The following is a 25840-nucleotide window of genomic DNA, read 5'->3' on the forward strand; positions in this document are numbered from 1 at the left end:
TCTAAGCCAAGGAGGCTGCTATTGTGTGTGTTGTTTGTTCCTGGTGAGAACGCCGGGGTCTTCTGCCCCCTCTGCGCCCGCCCCCAGCCCCAGTGGTTGGGGAAGGCTCCGGGTGCTGCTAGGACCCCTAAGCAACTGCGCTGTGACCACAGCGCCTAGCACCAAGGCAGAGCGTGCACACCTAGCCTCGGTAGAAAAGGTCAGGTCCGTGACGGGGGAGCCAATGCCCAGCCAAGAGGCGTTCAGCAAAGGTTTGTCGAGTGGATGGATGGATGTAGGTGCGTGCGTAACGCCAGCTTCTCTTTAAAAATTTTAGCATACGAATGGCGGAACGAGGGACCTGAATTGAAATCTTGAACCAGATTCCGTGTCTTTATGCGACCAGGGCCAAGGGGTCCCCAGACAGTGGCCGATGGTGAACGCCTGGAAGACCGGAGACCAGGGACTCCAAGTCCGCAAGGCGGACGCGGGAGTGCCGGTGTGGGCCGGCGTGCCAAGGTCTCCAGCGGCCGGGTGGGCAGCGAGCGGGAGGGAAGCAGACGACGCAGCCTCGTGGGCCCGGGAACGGACGCCAGTGGGAAGCAGGGCCCGGCCTTCGTTTCAGCGGTTCGTCCGGACACCGGGAGCGCCCGGGAGAAGGAGGCTGGGTCCGTACCGCGAGGCGCTGGGCGGGCTCCCCGAGACCCCGCAGGCCGACGGCGAGGGCCCGCGGCCAGGGCGGGGCTCGGAGTCGGCCTCGCGGAGCCCAGCGCCCCCGCTCCCGCCCGCCGGCTCCGGCGGCGACGAGACTGGGGACCCAGGCGCAGCCCCCCGGGCCCCCGCGCGTCTGGGGCGGGGGCGGCGGCCGGGGCGGGGCCGCGGGAGCCGGGGGCGGGCCCAGCACGGATTGGCCGGTCGCCGCCGCGTGACCGGCCCCTTATAGGGCGTGGCGCGGGGCCGCTCGGTCGGGTGCGGCGGCGGCCGGGCCGGGCGAGGTCCGCTGCGTCCCGGGCGTCTGGCGGCGGCTCTGCTCGGAGCCCCAGGCGCGCGCCGCGCCCTCCCTGCCGGGGCTGCCGGGCCGGGGATGCGCGCTGCGCCTGGGAGCCATGGTCCGCTTCGGGGACGAGCTGGGCGGCCGCTATGGGGGCGCCGGCGGCGCGGAGCGGGCCCGGGGCGGCGGGGAGCGGGCCCGGGGCGGCGGGCCGGGCGGGCCGGGCGGGCCGGGCCCCGGGGGGCTGCCGCCGGGCCAGCGCGTCCTCTACAAGCAGTCGATCGCGCAGCGCGCGCGCACCATGGCGCTGTACAACCCCATCCCGGTCAAGCAGAACTGCTTCACCGTCAACCGCTCGCTCTTCGTCTTCAGCGAGGACAACGTCGTCCGCAAATACGCCAAGCGCATCACCGAGTGGCCATATCCTGCCGGGGGCCGGGCGGGGCCGGGCCGAGGGAGGCCGCGGGCCGGGGGCAGGGCGAGGCGTCGGGCCGGGCTGGGCGGGACGGGGCGGGGCGGGCGGCCCGGACGGAGGCCTGGGCCGGGTCGGTGGGGTAGCGACGGCGCCCAGTGGCCATCTTCCCCCGGTGGGGAGGGGGTGCGACCGGCCCCAGAACGGGGCGGGAGGGGCGGGGCGGGGCCTGGGGGCAGGGCTCCGTGCCCGTGTGTGTGCGCGCGTGCGTGTGTGCCCCGTGCGCGCGTGTGTACGCTCGCGCGCGGCCGTGGAGGCCGCCGCGGGGCCCTTCCGTCCAGCCCCCCACCCCCACCTCGTTCTCTTGGTCGCGGAGTGCGGGGCGTGCGGGGCGCGCCGCCGGCGCGGAGGTCGCCCAGGGTTGGTCAGCCGGGATCTGTGCGGCGGCAGCGAGCCCCGCGGGGGATGCTGCCGAACGCCTGCCGGCTCACAGGTGCCTGCGTGTGTGTGCGTGTGCGTGTGCGTGTGCGTGTGAGACAGAGACAGAGGGAACGCGAGCGCGCGCGCGGGCACGGCCTCCACGGGCGCTGCGCGCTTGTCCAGCTTCCGAGGTGCGCGGGTGCTCACGTGCGGTGTGAGCACTGGTGTGGCGCGGCCAGGTGGAGTGTGCGCCTGCGCGGAGACCTGCTGCGTGGGGGCTGCAGCCCTGGTCCCGGCCGCCAGGCTGGCCCGGAGCTGGGTGAAGGCGCTGTCCGCGGTGCTGACAGCGGCGGGAGGCAGGGGGCGCCAAGGTTGGGCGCCAAGGTTGGGCGGGGACCCGGGAAGACCAGCCCTTGTCCCCTGGTCCCAGTGGGGTGGTCTCCACACTCAGTTCTCAGCCCTGAGGAGAGGGCACTGAATATTCTGTGGCCCATGTTGCTGGCCTGTCCTTAACCCACACACTCCCTTTGAGTACATGATCCTGGCCACCATCATTGCCAACTGCATAGTGCTGGCCCTGGAACAGCACCTCCCGGATGGAGACAAGACGCCCATGTCTGAGCGGCTGGTGAGTGCTCCTGTGTCTGAGCGGTGTGAGAGGCTGGTGAGTGCTCCCTGGTCTGAATGTCTGAGTGTCTGGTGAGAGCTCGGCCTGGGGGTGGAGTTGGGGGAGCCTGTATGACTTGCTTCTTCTGGGAACTGTGTCTAGAGGGGGTGACACCTTCTTCACCTGAGAGATAAGGTAGAACCTGGGCATAGACCTCTCCCTCAAGGGCCAGGTGTGCCCATTTGTACACTTGAGGTGCACCGAGCATTAGCTCAAGAATCTTAAATTCTAAACCTGAGGTAAGGAAGAGAAAACTCTAATGAGGAAGACAGTGGTGTCAGGGTTCCTGGGTGCGAGTGAGAGGTGGGCCAGCTGCTGCTCTTCCCTGCAGGGCTTACCGCCTGGAATCCAGGAACTGTACCCTCTGCTTCAGGATAGTCCTCTAGGACCTGCCTGAACATCTTTCTCCATGGGGGCCTTCTCCTTGAGGAGGCATCCCTTCCTAAACATTCTGGATCATTACTGCTCCCAGCTTCCTGCTAAGAGCTCCCCAGACTTCTGCAGTCAGAGCCAGGACCAGGTCCCTGCAAGACTGTGGGACCAAGGTCTTCAGCAGCCAGAGGTGGAGGTTGAAGGTGCCGAGGGGGGCAGACACTGAGGATTGAGTGAGAGGGAGGACAATGTTTCAGGGTTAGCACCACTTCACAGGAGAGGTCACAGCTCCCAGCCTACAGTTCTTCTCTGCTGTCTTTTTCCTTAGGCTCAGTGTAGTTTGGATATGGGCTGAGAGATTGTGGGGCCTCAGAGGACAGAGAAGGAGAAGACAGAAGAGGAATTGTGAAAGGGCCCGGGGACCCTAAGAAGATGAGGCATGGGGCTGGGAATATGGCCTAGTGGCAAGAGTGCTTGCCTGGTATACATGTGGCCCTGGGTTCGATTCCTCAGCACCACATATACAGAAAATGGCCATAAGTGGCGCTGTGGCTCAAGTGGCAGAGTGCTAGCCTTGAGCAAAAAAGAAGCCAGGGACAGTGCTCAGGCCCTGAGTTCACGGCCTAGGACTGGCCAAAAAAAAAAAAAAAAAAAAAAAAAAAGATGAGGCATGACACTGCTTCTTCACCTCCCACCCTGACAGTGGCTTCCCATACTTCAGTGCAGCGAAAGATGTGCAAGATAGCTCTGTAGATTGCTTAGTTTGGGCCTCAGCACCCTGATAAGTTGTGGTTTGACCTCTCCTCCCACCCAGCTGTCCATAGGGGACAGGGCAGGGGAGATGGCATGGCTGCCCTGGAGGTGCCATGATTGGGCCAGGGGCACTGAGAGAAGGCAGGTGAGTGGGCATCCAGGGTGATGAGCTTTCAGAGGGTCCTGGAAGGCCGGAGGCTTGGGTGGTAGAGGTGGGGGTGTGAGACAAGCCACAGCGAATCAGGCTTGACAAGTCCCTCCCTTCCTCTGACTTCAGACTTCTGCTGGTGGTGTGCCTGTTCTTTGTGGTCAGCATTCACTCCAGAGACCAGGTGAACCTTCAGCTAGGAAACCTGATTCCAGACTATAGGGTGTGGTTGTTTCTCCAAGGGAGCCTGGCAGTTAGGGCCAGAGGTCGGTGCAGGGGCCAGTGTGATATGGTGTTCTGTTCTCCCATGAGTCAGTCTGAGATCCTGTTGTGTGAGCTCTCCCTCTCAGGTATGGCAGGTTTGCTCTGTGGTGGAGGTGGAAAGGGCATTTCCAGGGCTAGATGTTTAAAGTATTGGGGAGACACATAGAATGTGCTTGACCCAGTCCAGTCTGGCGATCTGAGGAGATGTTTGCCGACCTTAGTTGTACCATTGTGGGTTCCTACAATAGATAAAAGCTGGAACATGAGAGAGGGCCTGGAGGCTGTTGCCAATGAGTAGGGCTCAGTGATGAGTGGCTTTCAGTGTTTGCCAGTTGAGCTTTGGCGAGGCCTTCTTGGGTCCCTATCTTAGGGGGCTCTGTCTTCCCCTCACCCATCTTTCATAGCTGCAGTTAGCTAAAGCCCAATGCCACCCAAGTTATTGGCTGTCTACACATTTATCCCCACCAGCACTCAGTCACATATTAGTCCAGGATCTGGCTTGGAGCAGCTGGACACAGGTCTAGTGTAAGGCTTCCTTCCCAGTGACTGGACTCTGTCCTAATCTTCTCTTTTCTCTCTGTAAGTTTTCTCTGAAAATATTTCCCCCAGGGGCAGAGGATCAGCAGTTTTACAGTTGGGGAGAAGAGACACTTTCAGGTGTACTACAACAGGAGTATAGCTTGAGGCCTAGAAGAGAGCGTGTGTCCCTCTAGAGACCTCCTCCCTGTGTGACCCACAGAGACCTCCTCCCTGTGTGACCCCGCAGAGACCTCCTTCCTGTGTGACCCCGCAGAGACCTCCTCCCTGTTTGACCCACAGAGACCTCCTCCCTGTGACCCCACAGAGACCTCCTCCCTGTGTGACCCCGCAGAGACCTCCTCCCTGTGTGACCCACAGAGACCTCCTCCCTGTTTGACCTACAGAGACCTCCTCCCTGTGTGACCCACAGAGACCTCCTCCCTGTGTGACCCCGCAGAGACCTCCTCCCTGTGTGACCCCGCAGAGACCTCCTCCCTGTGTGACCCACAGAGACCTCCTCCCTGTTTGACCTACAGAGACCTCCTCCCTGTGTGACCCACAGAGACCTCCTCCCTGTGTGACCCCGCAGAGACCTCCTCCCTGTGACCCACAGAGACCTCCTCCCTGTTTGACCCACAGAGACCTCCTCCCTGTGTGACCCACAGAGACCTCCTCCCTGTGTGACCCTGCAGAGACCTCCTTCCTGTGACCCCGCAGAGACCTCCTCCCTGTGTGACCCTGCAGAGACCTCCTCCCTGTGTGACCCTGCAGAGACCTCCTCCCTGTGTGACCCACAGAGACCTCCTCCCTGTGTGACCCACAGAGACCTCCTCCCTGTGTGACCCACAGAGACCTCCTCCCTGTGACCCCACAGAGACCTCCTCCCTGTGTGACCCCGCAGAGATCTCCTCCCTGTGTCCCTGCAGAGACCTCCTCCCTGTGTGACCCCGCAGAGACCTCCTCCCTGTGTCCCTGCAGAGACCTCCTCCCTGTGTCCCTGCAGAGACCTCCTCCCTGTGTGACCCTGCAGAGACCTCCTCCCTGTGTGACCCTGCAGAGACCTCCAGGTCATGAGTCAGCATCAGAGAGGAGCACTGGGATGATATGGACACTCTGCTGTCCAGTCCCCTTGGGTGGTGGCAGCTTCTGCTGGTTACTGCTGCCAGCAAGCCTGTGGGCTGACTTCCCTGCCAGGCAAGAGAAAATGTCTTGGCTGAGAGTGGTGGCCAATTATTGGAGGTGGGGACAGGCTTCAGATAGAAAGGCGCGGGCTGAGAAGCTAGTGGCCCCACCTCACTTGGCATGCTTTGGAAACAAGTATCCTGGGCAACTCCCAGGGCACAGCAACTTTCTGAAGGGCAGTTCCTTCTGAGCTTCCACAGGCTTGAGGGCCAACTTGCAGTGGTGGCTCTGGAAATGGGCACCTCTCCAACACCCCCACAAGGTTGGATCTACAACCAGAGCTCCAGGGAGGAGTGTTGGAGTCTAACCCGTTCACTACCTCTAGTTGATGTGGTCCCACTTCCTGGGCACTATCTGTTCCCTTTCCCTCATACATGCCTCTCCCAACACTTACCACACCATGTCCTTCTGTGGCCCTTTTCTACAAAGTTCCACACTGTTTGCTCAGCACCAGAGGCCCTGGCTCCATGTGATCCCCAGTAACTCAGCAGAGATGTAGCCTGGAATGGAGGGGAAAGAAACATCTTTCTAGGGTTCCCATTTTTGTTTCTTTGGCCACATTGTTTCTTTCCACTGAAGTTACTTTCCTCAAAATCTATGGGTAGAATCTTTTGTCCCCTAGTTGCCATGCCCTCCTAGAGGCTCCCTAAGTCCCCACTATATCTGGGTTTGAGTTTGGGTTTGCCACTGCCTCTCAGCCTCATGTCCACCCTGCTGGGCCTCGGGCTTGGTTCTGAGTGTGAGGTGGCACTACTCTTCACTGTCATTCCAGTAACCTCAGGATGCAGCTTTTGATTCTTTCTGGTTTTGTTTTTTGCTTCCTTCTTTCCTTCCTCCTCCCTCCCTCCCTCCCTCCCTCCCTCCCTCCCTCCCTCCTCCTCCCTGCCTTCCTTCCTTCCTCCCTTCCTTCCTCCCTCCCTCCCTCCCTCCCTCCTTTCCTCCCTTCCTCCCTTCCTCCCTTCCCCTCTCCCTCCCTCCCTTCCTCCCTCCCTCCCTCCCTCCCTCCCTCCCTCTTTCCTTTCTTCCTTCCTCCCTCCCTTCCTTCCTTGCTTCCTTGCTTCCCCTCTTTCTTTCTCTTGTTCTCTCTTTTTGTCAGTTCTGGGCTTGAACTCAGAGCCTGGGCACTGTCTGTGAGCATTTTTGTTGAAGGCTAATGCTCTAGCATGTTAAGCCACAGCTCCACTTCTAGTTTTCTGGTGGTTAATTGGTATAAAAATCTTGCAGACTTTCTTGCCCAGGCTGGCTTCAAACTGCAGTCCTCAGATCTCAGCCTCCTCAGTAGCTAGGATTACAGGTATGAGCCACCAGCGCCTGGCTGTTTTTCTTTTCCTACTAGATTTTTTTCTGTTTATGTAGGTTGTCTTCAATACATAAATGTGTCCTGGATGGGTCTTGGAGGGTAACACAGGGGCCAAAGCTCAGGGTCAGGCCTAGATAGCTGATGGGTTTAGCTATTTTTTCTGTCCAGTTTTTCAATCTCCATGCCTCTGTTTGTTTAGAATGTGGAAGACTGCAGAGGGCACTGAAAAGTTTTCCCTAATGAATACAAGGACTTACACATACCTCCAAGAGTACTGTCACTATCTTTATTACATCCCCTAAGGTCCACTACCAGATTCTTAACAGCAAAGGACCCAGGTACTCTGTGAGTGGAGCAGAGGCTGAGATGCTGGGGTGGGGGCTTGACTGGGATGCAGGTTCATGAACTGTGATGTGTCCCAGTAGGGACTTGTGCAGATGAGCACCGCTGGGCAGTTCTGAGTGGTGAAGCCTGCATGGTGCAGGACAGGGTCAGGGGTCTGCCTGCCCGCAGTGGGTGTGGTCATCAGACAAGGCCTCTGCCTGGCCACTGTACTGGGCCAGAGGTAACCCCTGTCTCTGCTTCTTCCCAGGATGACACCGAACCCTATTTTATTGGGATCTTTTGCTTTGAGGCGGGCATCAAGATCATTGCTCTGGGCTTTGTTTTCCACAAGGGCTCCTACCTGCGGAATGGCTGGAACGTCATGGACTTTGTAGTGGTCCTCACTGGGTAAGTGGCGGCCAGGCACACTGTGCATGTGTGTTCACACTGCAGGGCTGGGCGAATACAGCAGTGCCTTTGAGGTAGAGGTGAGGGGGTCTTCTGATGGCCTTGGTGGGATGGGGATTTCTTCTCCCCCAGGGGTGTGTGTACAGTGCTTTCCACTGAAAGACCTGAAAAGCCTGAAAAAAGACACTGAAAGCCTGTCCTTAGGAGGAGCCTGCCTGTAAAGTCTGCTGACAAGCCTGGACAGTGGTGTAAATTTGCCTAGAGAGGTTCTCAGGGAGTAGGCTCTCACCTGTCTGTGATCTTGGGGAGGCACTTGCATTTTAGGAAGCTACCTGGGATGTTTTCCTGAGAGCTTTGAGTATGCCATGTGTTCTGCATCTCTGTCCTGGGTATCGCTTTGTCAGCGCATCCATCCACTACTTCCCACAAGTGCCTCTTCTTCCTGACCAGAATGCCCCTTCCTGGCAGCCAGGAGATTCAGGAAGCCCACTTGTTTCCATCCCAAGTCCTCCCAAGCCTTGGTTGCATATGGTCTGAGGGGCACTTCCCCTGTAGTGTGTCTCTGGCTGTAAGATGAAGGTGACACCGAGGGTTATGGCTACTCCTATAGCACCTGCTTGCCTGGCCCCAGTCCCAGGGTCTCCTCCTGGGCTAGGGATGGCTGTCTTGCCTTCTCTGGGCTCTCACAGTCCCTTGAGGGAAGAACACCCTTTCAAGGGGTGGTGTGGTGGCAGAATCCATGTCTCTTGCCCACTGATTGCCCTATGTGGGCTCATACATGTGGAAGAGTGTGAAAAGGGAGGAGACTGGGACTCTGGGAGCCTTGGATCTGGGGTACTAGCCCTTATGGCTCCATGTAGGTGAGGAATAAAGTATGGTAAGGTCTCCAGGCTCCTGAGTAAGGCCCTTGAGAGGACCCTGTCTGCTGCCCTGCTGCTTTGAGCAGCCTGTGGGCAGCCTGGCTGTGAGGACCATGTTTGCAAGCTTAGGATTTGGAGGAAGGAGGGTCCCCAGAACCATCGGGGGTGTGCCCAGGGCACGTCAGTGCCAAGGTGGCCTCAGGGCCTTTTACGTTGTGCTGAATGCTGGGTACACCTTCGCTAGTTGCTCCCTGCCCTGAGATAGTGGCATCTGAGTTTATGGAAGGCCCTCTGTGTCTCTGGGGAGATTTGTGTGGCACTATCAGTGGGAAAAGGGGACTGGTGGAGAGCGAGGTCTTAAAGACCCAGCACTCCCCATGTTCAGGGCTACTCCATGGGTATCAGGAGTCACTGCAGCTGTTTACAGCTTTCTCTCCCTCTAGATACAGGTCCCTGAAGATAAGAACAATGTCTTTATTTTTCAGGGTATCCCCTGAGCCCAGCTTGGGCCATACACTTGGGGGCAGGGAATGAGCAGCTGCTGAGTGCTGACTGCTGAAGCTTAAGGGGTGTCCGTGGGGTCTGTTGCACCTGGCTCATAGCTGCTATCTGAGGGGCTGGCATCGCTGCCGTAGGTAGGGCAGAGTGTTATTCCAGAACTCAAGGATTTGGGTCTGGCTGGATGAGGTCCTGAGGTACAGGCTGGCCAGAAGGGAAGACTGGGAGCCTTACTTCCTGGGAGTTCCAGTGAGAGGATTCCCAGGTCCCCGAGAGTCCTGAGCAGGAGGCAGGACTGTGTCTCTTTCCTGCTTCTCCAGTTGTTCCTGCCAGCTTCTTTCTGCAAGTGTCTCCACCCCACCCCTCCCATGCCTCTCTCCTTCTCCTCTCCTCCCACCCATCTTCTCACTAAGCCTCCTGAACCATGTCTGTTTTCTTAGCCTCTACTGAGTTTGCAGGAGGTCTGCTGTATGTGTCCTGCTTTCAGGCTTCTCTCTGCACTGCATCCCTTGAGTGCTGGGTTCTGAGGGAACTCTTAAGTGTGTGTAGGTGGTGGAGGAAGGAGGGTTATCCATGTCCACGGTCACATGGGGAGTTTCTCAGTGTGTGTGTGTGTGTGTGTGTGTGTGTGTGTGTGTATGTGTGTGTGTGTGTGTGTATGCAGTCATCTGTGTCCACAATCACATGGGGAGTTTCTCAGGTGTGTGTGTGTGTGTGTGTGTGTATGTGTGTGTGTATGCAGTCATCCGTGTCCACAATCACATGGGGAGTTTCTCAGGTGTGTGTGTGTGTGTGTGTGTGTGTGTGTGTGTGTATGCAGTCATCTGTGCCCACAATCACATGGGGAGTTTCTCAGGTGTGTGTGGATGTGTGGTCATCTGTGTCTATAGTCACATGGAGAATTTCTCAGGTAGGTGCTCTCCCCACACATGTGGACTTGTGTGTATGACTGCATGTGAGCAGGTGCTGGTCTGTGGGAGATTCAGGGAAGCACCCTGTTCCTCACCCTCCTGAGCTGGAGTCCCAATGGGTATTGATATGTCAGGGATGGGAGGGATCCTTTCTTGTTACTTTGTTCCTAATTAGGTTTGTTTAATTGGTGCTCAGAGGGCCAGACACCCAGTGGGTGGAGGCAGAACGCATCACAGCCTGTTGCCTGGTGAAACCTCATGTGTCCCCAGTTGCTACCTGGGGTCACTCTGCTTCTGAAGCTGTTGTGCAGGGGGTGGAAGATGCCAGAGGGGTTTTGTCCCTCCTCCTCCTCTAGGGAAGCCAAGGTTCTGAACCTATCATTGTCCACCTTACATTTTTCTCAGGACTTTGTAGTCTTTCTTGCACCCGTGGTTGGTGGGTACAAAGGCTACTCTTGGCTTTACCTGTGCTGAGTACCTATTGCCTTGGGGATGTAGGTAGGGACTGGGTGAGGTGCCCAAGCCCCAGTCCAGCCTGCCACAGGGGACTGGGGAACTTCTCTGGGACCCAGGCCTTGTATGAGATGATGGCAGCTTCTCAAAAGAGGAGCAATGTGGTAGAGCGGGTATGAGGCCTGACCCCCAAGGGTGGGTAGGTGGGCAGAGAGGGTATGGGCCCAGGCCTCTACAGTAGGTGGGTAGAGGGGTGTGGGTGATGAAGTGGGAGTGGGCCTGGTCCCCTGGGGTGGGTAGGTGGGGGAGGAGTGTGGGACTGGGCCCCTGGGGGGTAGGGGTGAGTGGAGGGGTGGGGCCTGGGCCTCTGAGGAATGGTGGGGGTGGCCTGAGCCCCTGGGGGGGGTAGAGGAGGTATGGGCTTGAGCCTCTGGGGGGGTAGTCAGGGTGGGCCTGCACTTCCAGGGAGGTGGAAAAGATATGGGTCTGGGTCCCCATGAGGCTCCACCTCACTGTCCAGTCTACTCCTGCCGTGTCTGGATGCACAGGAGCTCAAGGGAGAGTTTGGCCTGGGGCCGGGATCCCACCACTTCTCCTAGGAAAGCTCTATGCTATGTGTGAGGGGACAGAGGCCAGGTAAACTGAGATCCATAAGTTTGGTTGAGCCTGATCTGGAGGAAGTAGGAAGAGAGCTGCTGTCCAGGTTTAGACATGAGCCATCTGAGGGCTTTGTCCTGCTGTCCTTTTACCCATCCTTCTGAACATGAATTCTCTGCCCTGTCCATTTTCTATCTGTCTGCTCCCCTGCTCACTTCTCTGTCTTCCACTTGCTCTCGGTTTGCTTCCCTGCACACTTTGCTGTCAGCCACCTGAGTTGCTGTCTGTTGATGCTCCCTGCATCATTCAGTTAAGTAACTCATGTATTCCATGTCTGCCAGGTCCCTGCCCTGCCCCTGTGCTGTTGTGAGGGTGAGCAGCTTCCTCACACTGTTTCTTCTTCTTCTTCTTCTTCTTCTTCTTCTTCTTCTTCTTCTTCTTCTTCTTCTTCTTCTTCTTCTTTCTTCTTCTTCTTCTATCCTCCTCCTCCTCCTCCTCCTCCTCCTCCTCCTCCTCCTCCTCCTCCTCCTCCTCCTCCTCCTCCTCCTCCTCCTCCTCCTCCTCCTCCTCCTCCTCCTCCTCCTCCTCCTCCTCCTCCTCCTCCTCCTCCTCCTCCTCCTCCTCCTCATCTTTCCTCCTCCTCCTCCTCCTCATCTTTCCTCCTCCTCCTCCTCATCTTTCTTGCCAGTCCTGGGGCTTGAACTCAGGGCCTGAGCACTGTCCCTGGCTTCTTTTTGCTCAGGGCTAGCACTCTGCCACTTGAGCCACAGCGCCACTTCTGGCTGTTTTCCATATATGTAGTGCTGAGGAATCGAACCCAGGGCTTCATGTATACAAGGCAAGCACTCTTGCCACTAGGCCATATTCCCAGCCCCTCACCCTGTTTCTTCTTGGCATAGTCAGCCTCTGATACCTGGACAAGCATGTTGCATGATGTACAGCCCCATCCCCAACCTCTGTCTGAATGTGAAGCTAGGGCAGGTGTGCCTCAAGCTAGGTTTTGTTGTGTGTTGGTAGACACATAATAGATATGAAAGGGTGAATGAATTGCCTGTGGTGAGACTAGGAGGGCAGGGGTTTGTATAGGTAGCCAGGGAAGACCTTGGTTTCAGGGGTCTAGAGTAGGGGCCTGCAGGCTCGAGGATATGGACCACCTTGCTCTCTGGCTAAAGTGCTGGCTAAGGATAAGGGTAAGTCCAAATGTCCAAATGGGATTTCTAGGGAGTGGGGAGATGGAGATCTGCCCCCCTGCCCCGCCTAGGTTTCTGGGTCTTTGGGCTGCCTGGGCAAGGAGCAGTGGGAACCCAGAGGAATACAAGAATGCAGCTGTAGTTCTGGGGAGATCATGTTCTTTTGCACAGAGCCGAGGCCAACCTGGAGGGAAAGGTGATGTGGCCTGGGCTGGGTGGGCATGGGAGAGGGTACCTTAGGACATGTAGGCTTATGATGTTGTTGGCAAGGGAGCTACAGTAAAATGGGGGAGGAGTAGGCTGTGTTGGAGGGGAGATTGAGGCTCTTTAGGTTTGGGGTTTACAACCTGCTTAGGCATAGACAGGCATGTCCCACAGAGGAAGACAGAGGGACCAGCACTGGGGCTCTAAAGGAGGATGTGTCCCAGGCCTTAGGAAGCACAGGTCTGTATATCTGCAACATGTGTCTAGAGAATATACCTAGGTGTACCCAGGAAGACAGAGGCAAGAGAGATGGCTGTAGTACTTCTAGACTATGTCTTCTCTCAATGAATTTGTAGGCAAGTAAATAAGGTATATTATATGAAGAAGATGAGCTAAGAGATTCAGTAGTTAGGAATGAGAAGATGTAGGAGACATACAGGATAAGCAAGAACATGGGAGAGACAGAAATGAGATGGAGGACAAAGTAGAGCAGAGCAAGGAGCAGATGACGGGGAGAGAGGGAAGGTGAATGAGTGATTGAATGAGTATGTGAACTAGGAAAACTCTGGCCCAGTTTTCCTGTGTTTCTTCCTGCTGTCCCTCATGGTCTAGGCATCATCAGCTTGCTCTGTCACCTGGAAGGAGTTTTCTGGGGCACTCGTCCCTTCCACCCTGTTCAGACTCCTGCCCTTGTAGAGGCTGTATCCTTTCGGACTGTAAGCAGCCCAAGCACCCTCATTGGCTAGTGGAAATTCAGGGTGGTTCTGGTGGTGTGTCCTTCCACTGGGGCCATAGATGTCCCTGAATTCAGCCATGGTAAGGGGCTGGCCATTGTGAGCTGGGAAGATTCAGGAAAGCCACTGGTACAGTACTTGTGGCTGTAGGATGACCAGACTGGACACCCTAATGGGCACAGGGTGGAGAACACACAGTTGTGGGTGAGGGTGGAAGCCAGAGGCAGCAACAGCCCAGCCAGGCAGTGGGGGCCAGGAGAAAGGACACTCAAGGAGGTAGTTTGGCTATGTTCAAGAAGCTCTCTGGATACTCTGAGAAGGCAGAGCCCAGTCCAAACCTGTGGCACCTCCTCAGTCTAGTCCTCACATCCCAGGCTGCTTTTCCCAGACTGAGCCATGGCCAGACTCCTGTTCCTGCCCCCAGGGAACCATCCAGCTGTCCTTGTCCCGCATCATTGCCCCTGTCCTCCTGAGCTCCTAGGAAGCCCTGTCATACCCTTTGGCCTGGAGGGGTTGGGTTCCCCACTCTGGTGCTTTTCTTCATGCTCTTGGGGACAGCAGAGAACTATGTCCTGACTCAGGCAGGTGGCTCTCTAGGGGACATTTGCAACCACAGCTTCTCATTTTACTCTAAATTAAACCAAGTTTTCTTTCCAGGACATGTAATTAGAGCTCAGTTCCTCTCTCTTTGGACTTGGCTCCTATGGGAAGAGGAGAAAGTGTGGCTACTGCACAAGAGGGAAGCTCAGTCTGGCCACTGCTTCATGGCCACCCCAGACCCATGCCTGGGCCTGGCCTTTGGCTGCCAGTGGCTACTGAAGCTCCTTCTTCTTTGGGCCTTGTAGTGCAAGCCCCATTTTGTAGCTGCAGGTCCTTCCTGGGTGCTGGGGAAAGATGAGAGAAGGCACAGGGAAGCAGGGAACAGACCCACAGAAAGGTGTCATAGATGCCTTCATAGGGCACCCAGGGGCACAGGACTTCCCTATGTGTGACTCAAGACATTGTGTCTGAACTCAGGGGACACTGTTCCAAGGATAGTGACATAGGTTTTGGACATAGACTGACCCAAAGATATTCCCAGTAGTCCCAGCCTGTCTATCACGGACTGACCCCAGTGTGTGCCCAGTGGTCCCAGTCTGTGCCACCACCGACTGTTCCTTACCTGCCACTCTTGACTATGCCTTTTCTGGGAGGAGATGTCTGGTCTGGTCAGGGTGAGGGTTGTTAGGTAGAGGTGTCTGGTCTGGTCAGGGTGAGGGCTGTTGTGTGGAGGTGTCTGGTCTGGTCAGGGTGAGGGCTGTTGTGTGGAGGTGTCTGGTCTGGTCAGGGTGAGGGCTGTTGTGTGGAGGTGTCTGGTCTGGTCAGGGTGAGGGCTGTTGTGTGGAGGTGTCTGGTCTGGTCAGGGTGAGGGCTGTTGTGTGGAGGTGTCTGGTCTGGTCAGGGTGAGGGCTGTTGTGTGGAGGTGTCTGGTCTGGTCAGGGTGAGGGCTGTTGTGTGGAGGTGTCTGGTCTGGTCAGGGTGAGGGTTGCTGGGAGGAGGTGTTGAGTGCTGGTTAGGGTAGACCACTGGGTCCATGGATGACTCCCTCTATCCTCCCCATTCTGAGACTTGAAATCCTCTTTGCATTCTCTGACTCTCACGTGTTCCCAAATGTTTCAGGGACCAGTTGGGTAGGGCTGACTCCTAGAAATGGCCCCCGAATGGCGTGCCTATGTAGTGTCTTAGAGTTCCATTTCAGGGTCCCTCCAGCAGTGTCTGTGGAGCCTCCCTGAGGAGGCTCCCTGAGGAGGCTCCACAGTTCTTCCTGGGAGCTGCATCCCTGAGGACCCACGAAGTCCACTCAGGACAGCAGGCCCTGCCCTGTGCATCCCTGGATTCTGCCTGGTGAAAATGGCACTGGATGGGTTATAATGGCAGCTGTGGTCCATAACTGGTGTCTGTTCTTCAGGTGGTCTCTCTACACAGTTCTTCCCGCCTCCCACATGTGTCTCTTGGAGAGGCCCACAACTCTGTGCTGTTACATAAAGCCCCAGAGAGGCCCTGCCCTGGTGGGTGGAGTTGCAGAGTCCCTTCCTGGCACACGCCTCCATGCTGGGTATTTATAGAAGGGACACCCTTCCTGCTCATCTCCTCCCTCCCATTCCCTACTTGTTCCTTGTTCCTTGTTCTTTGGTTGAAGAGCTTTTGAGCTGGGCGTTGGTGGCTCACATCTGTAATCCTACTGTTCAGGAGGCTGAGATCTAAGGATCACAGTTCAAAGCCAGCCCAGGCAGGAAAGTCTGGGAGACTCTTATCTTCAGTTAACCACCAGAAAACTGGAAGTGGCTCTGTGGCTCAAGTGGTAGAGCTAGCCTTGAGCTGAAGAGCTCAGGGACAGTGCCCAGGCCCAGAGTTCAAGCCCCATGATCGACCAGGGGGAGGGATATAGTGATGCCCTCCTGGGTGTCTGCCCCGTTCTTTCATGTTCAGGCTCCCTGCAACACCTGGGTGATTCAGATTCCTATGTTGGTGGCAGCCCCAGTTTCCAGCCCTGAGGGGGGCCCATGTGTATTCAGTCCAGGGAGAAACTCCATAAGAATTCTAATCCATAAATCACCTGGGTAGAGGAGGTTCAGCCAGGCCAGCTTGCTAGGGTAGGAGTATTGAGTTGGTGCACAGATCCTGGGGGCTTTGCCCTGCCCAGGGCATCCCAAACAGTTTAGAGTTCCAGGAGAGATGCAAGTCTTGCTCTCCTGCTTGCTCTTCCCACTCTGGCCTCTGGCACCAGGTGTGCAGAGCCCAACCTCCCTCAGTGCTGAGGTGTCAGATGAGCCACTGAGGGGTGCCTCTTCAACCCATCAGATACTGACCCAATGTTGGGAGGGTACACAGGTCCTGACAGCTCAGACCTATCATCAGGACTCAGGAGCCTATAGGCTCCCTCCATTCCCCTGCCAGTGTCCTTTCCCCATGGACAACCAGAGCTGGATAGATCAACAAGAGGCAAGGAGAGAGCAGCCTAGGCCTGAGACTGCCCTGCTCACTGCCCCTCTTCCCTGCAATTAGGTTTGGAGATTTCCTTAGGTCTAGCCTCCAAGGTCTCCAAGCTTACTCAAAATGAAGCCCTGAGCCCTCTTTGCATTCAGTGCCTGGGATGGGCAGCTGGCAGGATTGCTTGTCCTGACCTGTACCTCTGCAGACTTTACTACTGTAGCTGCAAGCTCCAAGACCAGGTGCTCAGGAAGCAGAGCTTCCCTGTGGGAGATCCTTCCAAAGGGAAGGGATTGCACCCTTGTAGAACCTACTGTACCAAGTACCCAGCCAGGTGAAAGATTGTAGCTCTGCTGTTGTTGCTGTCAAACAAATGATGGCAAGGTTTTGGTATAGAATAGACTTGGGACACTGGAGACCCCTGTCGTGAGTGGAGCAAGTGGATGTGGGTAGGGGGCTCGTCTCAGAGTAAGGACCATCCGGTAGATGTCAGACAGGAGGAAGGGACGGATGGTGTGAGCCAATCCCTACCTGGACCTGGTTTCTGTGGACTCATCCCCACTGTGGGCCTTCTGAAAGGGCTGGCCAGCATTCTGACATGGCAGCATTTGGGAGGGAGGATCCTTGACCTAAGTGCCAACATTTCCATCTTGCTTAGGAGAAGTTCCAGGAGTCCCCACTCCTTCTGGGGCTGGTTCTCATTTCCCATCTGGAGGTCCTTGCCTGGCTGGCTCCCTAAGGTTTTCCTACTCCTCAACCAGTGTGCCCTGGCCTCGGCGACTCCTTCCCAGGCTCAGGTTTGGCTGCTCTGTTCCTTGAAACTGTTCCATGGGATTCAGGAACTGTGGGGCGCAGTAGCCTAGGACCAGCTGGTCTCTCATCCTGTGCCTGTGCCCCGACAGAGGTCATGCCTGGGAGGGCTAGGCATGGGGTGGTAGACTTGCTTATTGCTTCTCAGTCAGATCTTCACACTGGAGTTCAGAGTTGAGATTCACACAGAAGTGGGAATTGATGCTAATGGCTTCTCCCATTACTCGGCCTGAATCTGGTCCCTAGACTGAAAATGGACTGGTGAGTAAGTGCTTATCACAGCCTGGCTCTCTGGGTCAGGAGCTTCCTGGCTCCAGGGCCTTCTTAGACCTTAATAGTGGGGCGGGTAGGCTTTTTGCTGTCCTGCCTTCTATCCTGTTTGCCACTTCATCTATCTGCTTGTGCTGTTCTCCACTGCAGGCCACAGAGCATGGATGCTGGCCCCAGGCATACTGCCATCCCCATCCCAGTCCCTTCAGCTCACTTCCACCATGAGCCTCTTCTCTAGGTGTGGGGATCGGTCCAGGAGCCCCCTCTCTGTTTCCCTCAGAATACAGTGGCCTGTTGGGAAGAAGTGCACTCCCCAGGCCATCGCTGGGCTGTGAGGCGGTGCTGGATCTGATGATGCTTGTTTGGTGCAGAGCCCATGCCAACTCTCCACTCTATCCATGGGCTTACCTCTATCCCTGAGGCCTTGATAGCTCTTCCCATGAGGCCTTGTCTGCACTGATGAGCCCCTCCCTGGAGGGGTGGTTTGCATCTGTAGGCTGCTGTCACAAAGCTCTACAGACTGGGAAAAACAAACCACAGATCTTTGCTCTCTCACACTCTGGAGGCTCTAAGTCCAGGCTCATAGTTTCTGTTCAGGCCTCTCTTCCTGGCCTGCACAGTACCCCATCCTCAAAGTGGGCCTAGGTGTTTGCCTGCTCTTTCAAGCCCTGGTTAAATGTTTGAGTCTGACATCACTTTTCTGTTCTGGACTTCCCTGCCATGGCCCTTTTTCACACCTTCCAATTTCATCTGCCTCTGGACCTGATGGCACAGGGCTTGGCTGTGTGGCAGGCACCCAGATGCTCAAGTCAGAGTTTCTGTGTACACTCCAGGACCCTCCCCAGCCTGGAGCATGGTAAGGGTACTGTTATAGTTCAGCATCCTGTCTGAGGAATCTGAAGGGGCCCTGTCTCACCCTCCCAAGCACCTGTTCTTAGCTCCTCACTTGGAGTGCAAGGAGGGAAGGAGGATTGTTGCCAGCGGCAGGTGGTCTGACCCTCCTCTTCCTCTAGCAGGTCTTTTTTTTATGGTCAGTGTTTTATTTTTTGAAGAGTGGTTTTAATGCATAACAGTCAAATTGAGAAGCAAAGTTTAAAATAGACAGCTTTATAAGGATAAGTTATAACACAGGTAATGACTGTTTATTTAAGAAATCTTGATCTTAGAGCTTATGATGCACCTCAAGGGCAGTAGCACTCAGGTTTTCCAAAGAGCCAGTCATCATTTTTCTTGTCTGCATTCACTTCTTCTCATTAGCTGCCTTCTGCTTTTGCTGCATGATCTGAGTCCCTTTGCTTTCCTGAGAGGCAGTCAAGATATCCTCTTTTCTTTCTCCCTTGCTTATTTCCTGTTTTGTTTTTTTTTTTCTTCATATTTTTCTGGTGGGCAAGCTCTTGCTGATTTCCACAGGCCATGCCGACCACCCGATGGTTCTGGGAGGAGAGCCACTTGGAAAAGCCACGGCGGCCGCAGTAGGCTAGGCTGCGGTCACCCTGGGATCTGCCAGGTTGAGCCCGTGGGGGGCCTCTGACCGGTCAGCACCACCGCCGGATGATGCCTCCACCCTGTCAGCCTCTCTAGCAGGTCTTAATACTAGGAGGTTAACTTGCAGTCTAATAGGCCATGAGACAGCCAGGAAGAGAGATTACTCTGAGAGGCTATTGTCACATAGGCTCCTGCAGACCTATGATTCCCTGCTATAGCCAGGCAGGCTCAGGGTCTGTGTGGGGCCAGCATTACCCTTAAGCAGAGGCTTTCCAAGGGTTGTGGAGGCCCAAGGGTTGTGGTTGCTTCCTGGCCCAGAGGTAGGAGTGTAGGCAGGTGGGGAAGGCAGCTCACAGCTGTGGCAGGAGGAGTGCAGTGGGAACGCTGAGCCCTGGGCTGAAACATATAAAGAATGAGAACTGCCTGGCAAAGTTCTTACCTGCTGACAATGTTCCAATACAGTGATTCTTATAGATCCTATAACTAGGGGCTAACATTAACACCCTCTTTAAAAAATAATGTTTAATTTTGAACTAGTTGTACATTTGTAATTGTAGTTGTAACAAATAGCACAGAGGGAGCATAGCAGTTTCCCCCAATAACACCAGCTTACAAAACTGACACAACATCACAGCCATGGTACTGAATCACAGGGTAGCCATCCCTTTCCCAAGGGTTCCTCTATGCTGCCCTTTTATGGCTACACCCACTATCCCCCAGCCTCACCTGTCCTCGAGCCCTAGAAACCAAAAATCAATGATTTATCATGTCAAGAATGTTATGTGGGGCTGGGAATATGGCCTAGTGGCAAGAGTGCTTGCCTCGTATACATGAAGCCCTGGGTTCGATTCCTCAGCATCACATATATAGAAAAGGCCAGAAGTGGCGCTGTGGCTCAAATGGCAGAGTGCTAGCCTTGAGCAAAAAGAAGCCAGGGACAGCGCTCAGGCCCTGAGTCCAAGCCCCAGGACTGGCAAAAAAAAAAAAAAAAAAAAAAAGGATGTTATGTTGGGTAAGCATACTTTTGGATTGGCTTTTTTCACTCGGCACAATTCTCTGAAAATGGATTGAGACTGTTAACGTATTAAAAACAGATTGCTGTTAAACTTCAGAGATATGAGTAGGTTCTAGACCACTAAAGAAAAGCAGATTTGGGCTGGAGATCTGGCTCAGCGGAAGAGCGCCTGCCTGGCAAGCGCAAGGCCCCGAGTTGGGTCCTCAGCTCTGGAAAAAAAAAACTATAAAAAAAAGAAAAGCAGATTTCACAATAAAGCAGGTCACACGAATCTTTGGTTCCCATTGCATATGAAAATTAAATTTAGACTATATTGACCATATTGTTTTATTAAGTGTGCAATAGCATTATATCTAAAAAATGTACAATCTTCTCAGTCTTCAGTGAGCTGCAGCCTTTTGGCTTGCATCTGTGGGGCCTTATATTGATATTGGTTGCTGTAGACTCCTAGGCTAGTAGCTGCTGAGTGACAGCGTGTTGTTTGTAGTACTGGGATTTGAATTCAGGCCTTTCTACTTGCTGCCAGTGCTCCTACCACTCTTTTTGTTTTACTTCATTTTTAAGCTAGGCTGTCACACATTTGGTAGGGCTAGCATGATCCTCCTTCCTATACTTCCTGCATAGCCAGGATTGCAGTGTGCCCTACCATGCCCAGCTTGTTCCTTTGTTGGGGGGGGGGGGATAAGTTTATTGGGCTGGGAATGTGGCTTAGTGGTAGAGTGCTTGCCTCGCATCTAGCATGCACGAAGCCCTGAGTTCAGTTCCTCAGAACCACATAAACAGAAAAAGCTAGAAGTCGTGCTATTGCTCAAGTGGTAAAGCGCTAGCCTTGAGCATAAAGAAGCTCAGGAACAGTGCCCAGGTCCTGAGTTCAAGCCCTAGGACTGGCAAAAAAATAAATTTATTGTTATTATTAAGGTGTTGTACAAAGGGGTTACCATTTTATAAGTCAAATAATAAGTACAATTTTTTTTGGACAGTGTTACCTGTCCTTTGCTTTCCCCCAGTTTCCTTCCCATCCTTGCCCACACCCAGCTTGTTCTTTGAGATAGGGTCTCTCCAACATTTTTTCACCAGATGGTCTTGATGTAATCCTTTTATGTACATCTCTCAAGTAGCTGGAATAACAGCTGAGTGCCACTGACCCTTCTTTAGGCCCTAATTGTAACCTTAGTCCTCTTTTTTTTTTTTTTTGCCAGTCCTGGGCCTTGGACTCAGGGCCTGAGCACTGTCTCTGGCTTCTTTTTGCTCAAGGCTAGCACTCTGCCACTTGAGCCACAGCGCCACTTCTGTCCGTTTTCTGTATATGTGGTGCTGGGGAATCTAACCCAGGGCTTCATGTACGAGGCAAGCACTCTTGCCACTAGGCCATATTCCAAGCCCCTTTCTTAGTCCTCTTGTTTTTGTTTTTGTTCTGGTCCTAGGGCTTGAACTCAGGGTCTGGGCACTGTGTCTGAGCCTTTTTTTTTCTTCCCTGGTCCTGGGGTTTGAACTCTGGGCCTGGGTGCTCTCCTAGCTTCTTTTGCTCAAGGCCAGTACTCTACCACAGCACCACTTCTGGCTTGAGCCACAGCACCACTTCTGGCTTTTTTGAGTAGTTTATTGGAGATAAGAGTCTCATGGAGTTTTCTTCCCAGGTGGCTTCAAACAGCTATCCTCAAGATTTTAGCCTCCTGAGTAACTAGGATTACAGGTGTGAGCAGGCTAGTACTCTAGCACTTGAGCCACAGCTCTATTTCTGGCTTTTCTCACAGACTTTCCTGCCTGGTCTGGCTTTGAACCATGATCCTCAGATCTCAGCTTCCGGAGTAGCTAGAATTACAAGGGTTAGCCACTGGTACCTGGCTCCTACCCGCCCCCCCCCCCCCCCCCCAATCTTCAGTTACTTCCTCCATAAAGTCCTCCATGAGGGTTGGTATCAGCTTCTTCTAAGATTTTCTTGTTAAGCTTTTGACCTGCTCCCATGAATAAAAAATGTTCTTTCTGCTACCTAGAATAGTGAGTCATTTTAGGAAGGGGTTTCAGTTTATTTTGCCTTGCTCTATGGAAGAATCACTATGGCAGCTGTAGCTTTAGGTGATAAGACTCTAAGTGACAAGACTTGAAGGTTGAAGCCCTTCCCTGGCCCATGGGCTGCAGAGCAATGTAGAGTTAGAAGCTGGAGAGCAGCCCTGACTCTTGCCCAGTGCCTCCAGCGCAGCACTGGGAGGACCAGGTGCCTTGTCAGTAGTCAACACTCTTTAGAAAGGAGTCTTTTTTTTTCCTGATCAGTCTCCATAATGGATTTAAAATACTCAGTGAGGCATATTGTGAATAGATGTGCTGTCTTTTAGGCATACTAGATCCAGTATGATTCTTAAGGTGCTGGAGTTTCCAGAATGGTGATTTACCACTGGCTTCAGCATAAAGCCATAGCTGCGTTAGCCATTAACAGACAGCCTGTGCTTTGCAAGCCTTCAACCCTGGAGGCTGTGTATTGCTGACCTCCATCAGTCACCCTCACTGATCTTATGGATGTCTTGCTGCAGCCTCTACATGGGCACCTGATGATTCACCTGCATTTCAGTCTGGAGATGCTTCTGACCCAACCTCTGCTGCCTTCAGACTTTCCTTCTGCAGTGCTCATTCTCAGCCTTCATAGAAGTGATGAGAGTCAGGGCTCTGCTCTAGACTAGACTTTGATTTAAGGGGTTGCTGTGGCTGGCTTGATTCTTCCAGACCACTAACACTTTCTCCGTATCAGGCACTTTCTCCTCATCAGTCATGTTACCTGGAGCAGCACTTTTAATTTCTTTCCAGAGCTTTTCCTTTGTGTTCACAACTTGGCTAACTGTTGGGCACAAGAGGCCCATCCCAGGTTCTGGAAGCCTTCCTCACCTAGTGTGGTCATTTCTAGCTTTTGATGAAAGGTGAGAGTCTATCATTTGATTATTGAAAGGTCATTGTATGGGTCTTAGTTGGCTTAATTTCAATATTGTCTCAAAGAATAGGAAGGCCCAAGGCGAGGAAGGGGGAGTTGCTGGTCAGGTGATCATATCCCATATGGACATAGTTTGTGTTGCCACCAAACAACTACAATAGCAGTTCAAAATGCACTACTCACAGACCACCATAGCCAATACAGCAATAATAAAAGGATTGGCTGGAGGCCTGTAGCTCACTCCTGTAATTCCGGCTGTTCAGGAGGCTGAGATTGGAGAATTGCAATTCGAAGCAAGCCCAGACAGGAAAGTCCCTGGGACTCTAGTTAACCATCAAAAAACTAGAAGTGGAGGTTGGCTCAAGTGGTAGAGGGCTAGCCTTGAACAAAAGAGCTCAGGGACAGTGCCCAGGCCCTGAATTGAAGTTGTGCCCAGGCTGGCTTCAAACCATGATCCTCAGATCTCAGCCTAGGAGTAGCTAGGATTACAGGTGTGACCTACTTGCACCTGCAGTGTGTGATATTTTTCATCTAGAATTGAATTTGACTTGCTAGAATTTGTTGAGAAAATTTGAATCAACGTTCATCAGAGATCCTGGTCTATAGTTTTCTTTTGTTATTTTATTTTATTTTTTGGTGTATGTTCTTGTCCACTTTCCATATAAAGGTAATGCTAGTCTCATACAAAAAGTTTAGAAAAATTTCTTCCCTTTCAGTGTTTTTTGAAATAGTTTGAGAAGATTTGGTGTTGGTTCTTTAGTGGTTTGTAAGAATTCAGAAGTGAAGTCATTTGGTCCTGGGCTTTTCTTTATTAGGAGACTAATATTAATATTGACTCAATTTCATTGTTAGTCATTGGCTCGTTAGATTTTCTATTTCTTGGTGTTAGTTCAGTGTTGGTAGTTTATATGCTTCCAGGAATTTATCAACTTTTTCTAGGCCATTTGTTGGTATGCAGTTGTTCATAATAGTCCTTTAATGATAATGTGTATTTCTTTGGTATCATTTGTAATATGTTTTTCATTTCTTATTTTACTTATTTGGGTCTTTCTTATTCTATTTAAGGTTTGTTGCTTTTTTTCATCTTTCAAAAAGACCTGTCTTATTTCATTGGTCTTATTTGTTTATTTCTGCTCTGGTTTCATTATTTCATTTCTTCTACTAATTATAGATTTGGTTTGTTCTTTAAAGTTCTTTGAGTTGTATTGTTAGGACCAATAGCTTTCTTTATCTCTTTTTAGTCTGTGACTTGAAGTCTGTTTGATCTTACATGAATATAGCTATTCATGTTTACTTTTGATTTCTGTTTACATAGAGTATCTTTTCCCACCCTTTCACCTTGTCTGTTGTCTATGTGTCTTTACTGATGAAGTGAGTTCCTAGTAGGCAGCATATGAGATTTTTTGGCAGTGGGGTTTGAATTCAGAGCCTTGTGCTTGCTAGGGAGGTGCTTTACCACTTGAGCCTTCCCCTACCCCTGCCATTCTTGGTTTAGCTTGGTGATTTTTCTGGTAGGGTGTTGTGTTTTTGTTCAGGGACAGCCTTACACTATGAATCTCCTACCTTTGGCCTCTTGCACAGCGGAGATGATACAATGCCTGGCTTATTGGTTGAGATGGGGATCTTATTAGATTTTTGCCCAGGCTGGCCTTGAACTGTTTCTACTTCCTGACTAGCAGGTATCACAGGTGTGAGCCTCTATGCATGGATTTAAAAAACAACAGCAACAAAATAACAGCCATTCATCTATCTATCTATCTATCTATCTATCTATCTATCTATCTATCTATCTATTATCTTTTAGCTAGGGGAATTTAATCCATTTAAATTTAAGATTATTATTGATATGTAACAAATACTCGTGTCATTTTGTTTCCTTGCTTTTAATCCGAAAGTCTTTTCTTACAGTTAATCTTCATAGTTTGGTAAGTTTGTTAGTGATAAGACTGATTCTCTTCTTTCTCATTTGTATGAGCTGTATGAATTTGTATGAGATGAATATTTTATTTCTAGTCTTTCACTTCTAGAAGTAGGACTCCCTTAAGCATGTCTTGTAGAGCTGGTCTGGTGGTGATGAATTCCTTGTTTTTGCTCATCTGAGGAAGAATTTATTTCTCCTTCATTTCTGAAAGACATCTTTGCTGGGATTCTTACTTTACACTTTTTCCTTTCTGAATAGATGTCACTCTCTCCTGGCCTGCAAGATTTCTATTGAGAAAGATTTTTGGAAGATTTTTGAGAAAAATTTTCCTGACTGATTTTAGAATTCTATTTTTCTCTTCAACTTTTAACTTAGTTCTAATAACCTCTGAGAGAAGTCTCTTTCGGTTGAGTCTAGTGAATCTGGATGTTCATATTTCTGCCAAGATTTGGGAAGATCTCCACTATTATTTCATTAAACATGCCTTTTTGCCATTTCTTCACCCCTGGAACTCTCATATGCAAATATTTATTTGCTTATTTATGTTCTATAAGCCCCATAAGTTTTTTCACTGTTTTTCATTCTTTTACTTTGATTGAGCTAATTAAAATACACATCTTCAAATTCAGAAATTCTTTCTTGTCCTTAATCTAGTTTGTTGTTTCCTTATAAATAATATTTCTTATTCCATTCATTGAATTATTTAGCTGCAAGAATTTCATTTGGCTCTTTTATTGATGTCTATGTCTGTTGGATTTCTCACCCAGATAATGATTTTTTTCCTGATTTAATTGAATTATTTGTATTTTGTCGTATCTCACTGAACCTTCTTAAGTTTATTATTTTGAATTCCTCTTAAGGTGTTTCATAAGCTTTCTTTTCTGAGGTCTTTTATTAGAGAATCATTGTGTTCCCTTGGGAGTATCGTGTTTCCTTTTATTTATTTATTTATTTATTTTTTTGTGTGTCTATGCTGTTATTGCATGTCTGCATATCTTGTGTAGTAATTGCCCTTTTCAATTATATGGTGTTTTCTTTTTCTCTTTAATGGTCTCTTTCCCACAGAGACATGCCTTCAACCCTTAATGGAGAATCTTTTTCCTGTATATGAGTACAAGAATATCAGCTGGATATTGGTGTGTTAGCCTCGACTTTGGGTCAGCATTTTAGTGTGCTTTCTGTGTTGTTTCTTTGCCTATAATCCTTACCAGTAATGTCAGTGGCCTAGGCTGGAGGCTTGTGACTGTGGTGGCATGGTGTAAT

General features: G+C 52.2%; 1 protein-coding gene and 1 pseudogene across 1 annotated transcript in view; one reads left to right on the top strand and one right to left on the bottom strand.

Annotated features, from left to right (window-relative positions):
* The first annotated feature begins 1085 nt into the window (after positions 1-1085).
* The window catches only part of Cacna1b (calcium voltage-gated channel subunit alpha1 B), a 165556-nt gene continuing 140801 nt past the window's right edge, over positions 1086-25840 (top strand). Inside the window, exons 1-3 of the mRNA XM_048347216.1 lie at positions 1086-1390; positions 2325-2430; positions 7600-7739. Of these exons, the coding sequence (XP_048203173.1) occupies positions 1086-1390; positions 2325-2430; positions 7600-7739 (551 nt within the window). The remainder of the gene's footprint in view (positions 1391-2324; positions 2431-7599; positions 7740-25840) is intronic.
* LOC125356657 lies at positions 18399-18757 on the bottom strand (annotated as a pseudogene).

This window comes from Perognathus longimembris, chromosome 1, assembly GCF_023159225.1.
Source record: "Perognathus longimembris pacificus isolate PPM17 chromosome 1, ASM2315922v1, whole genome shotgun sequence".
Classification (NCBI taxonomy): Eukaryota; Metazoa; Chordata; class Mammalia; order Rodentia; family Heteromyidae; genus Perognathus; species Perognathus longimembris.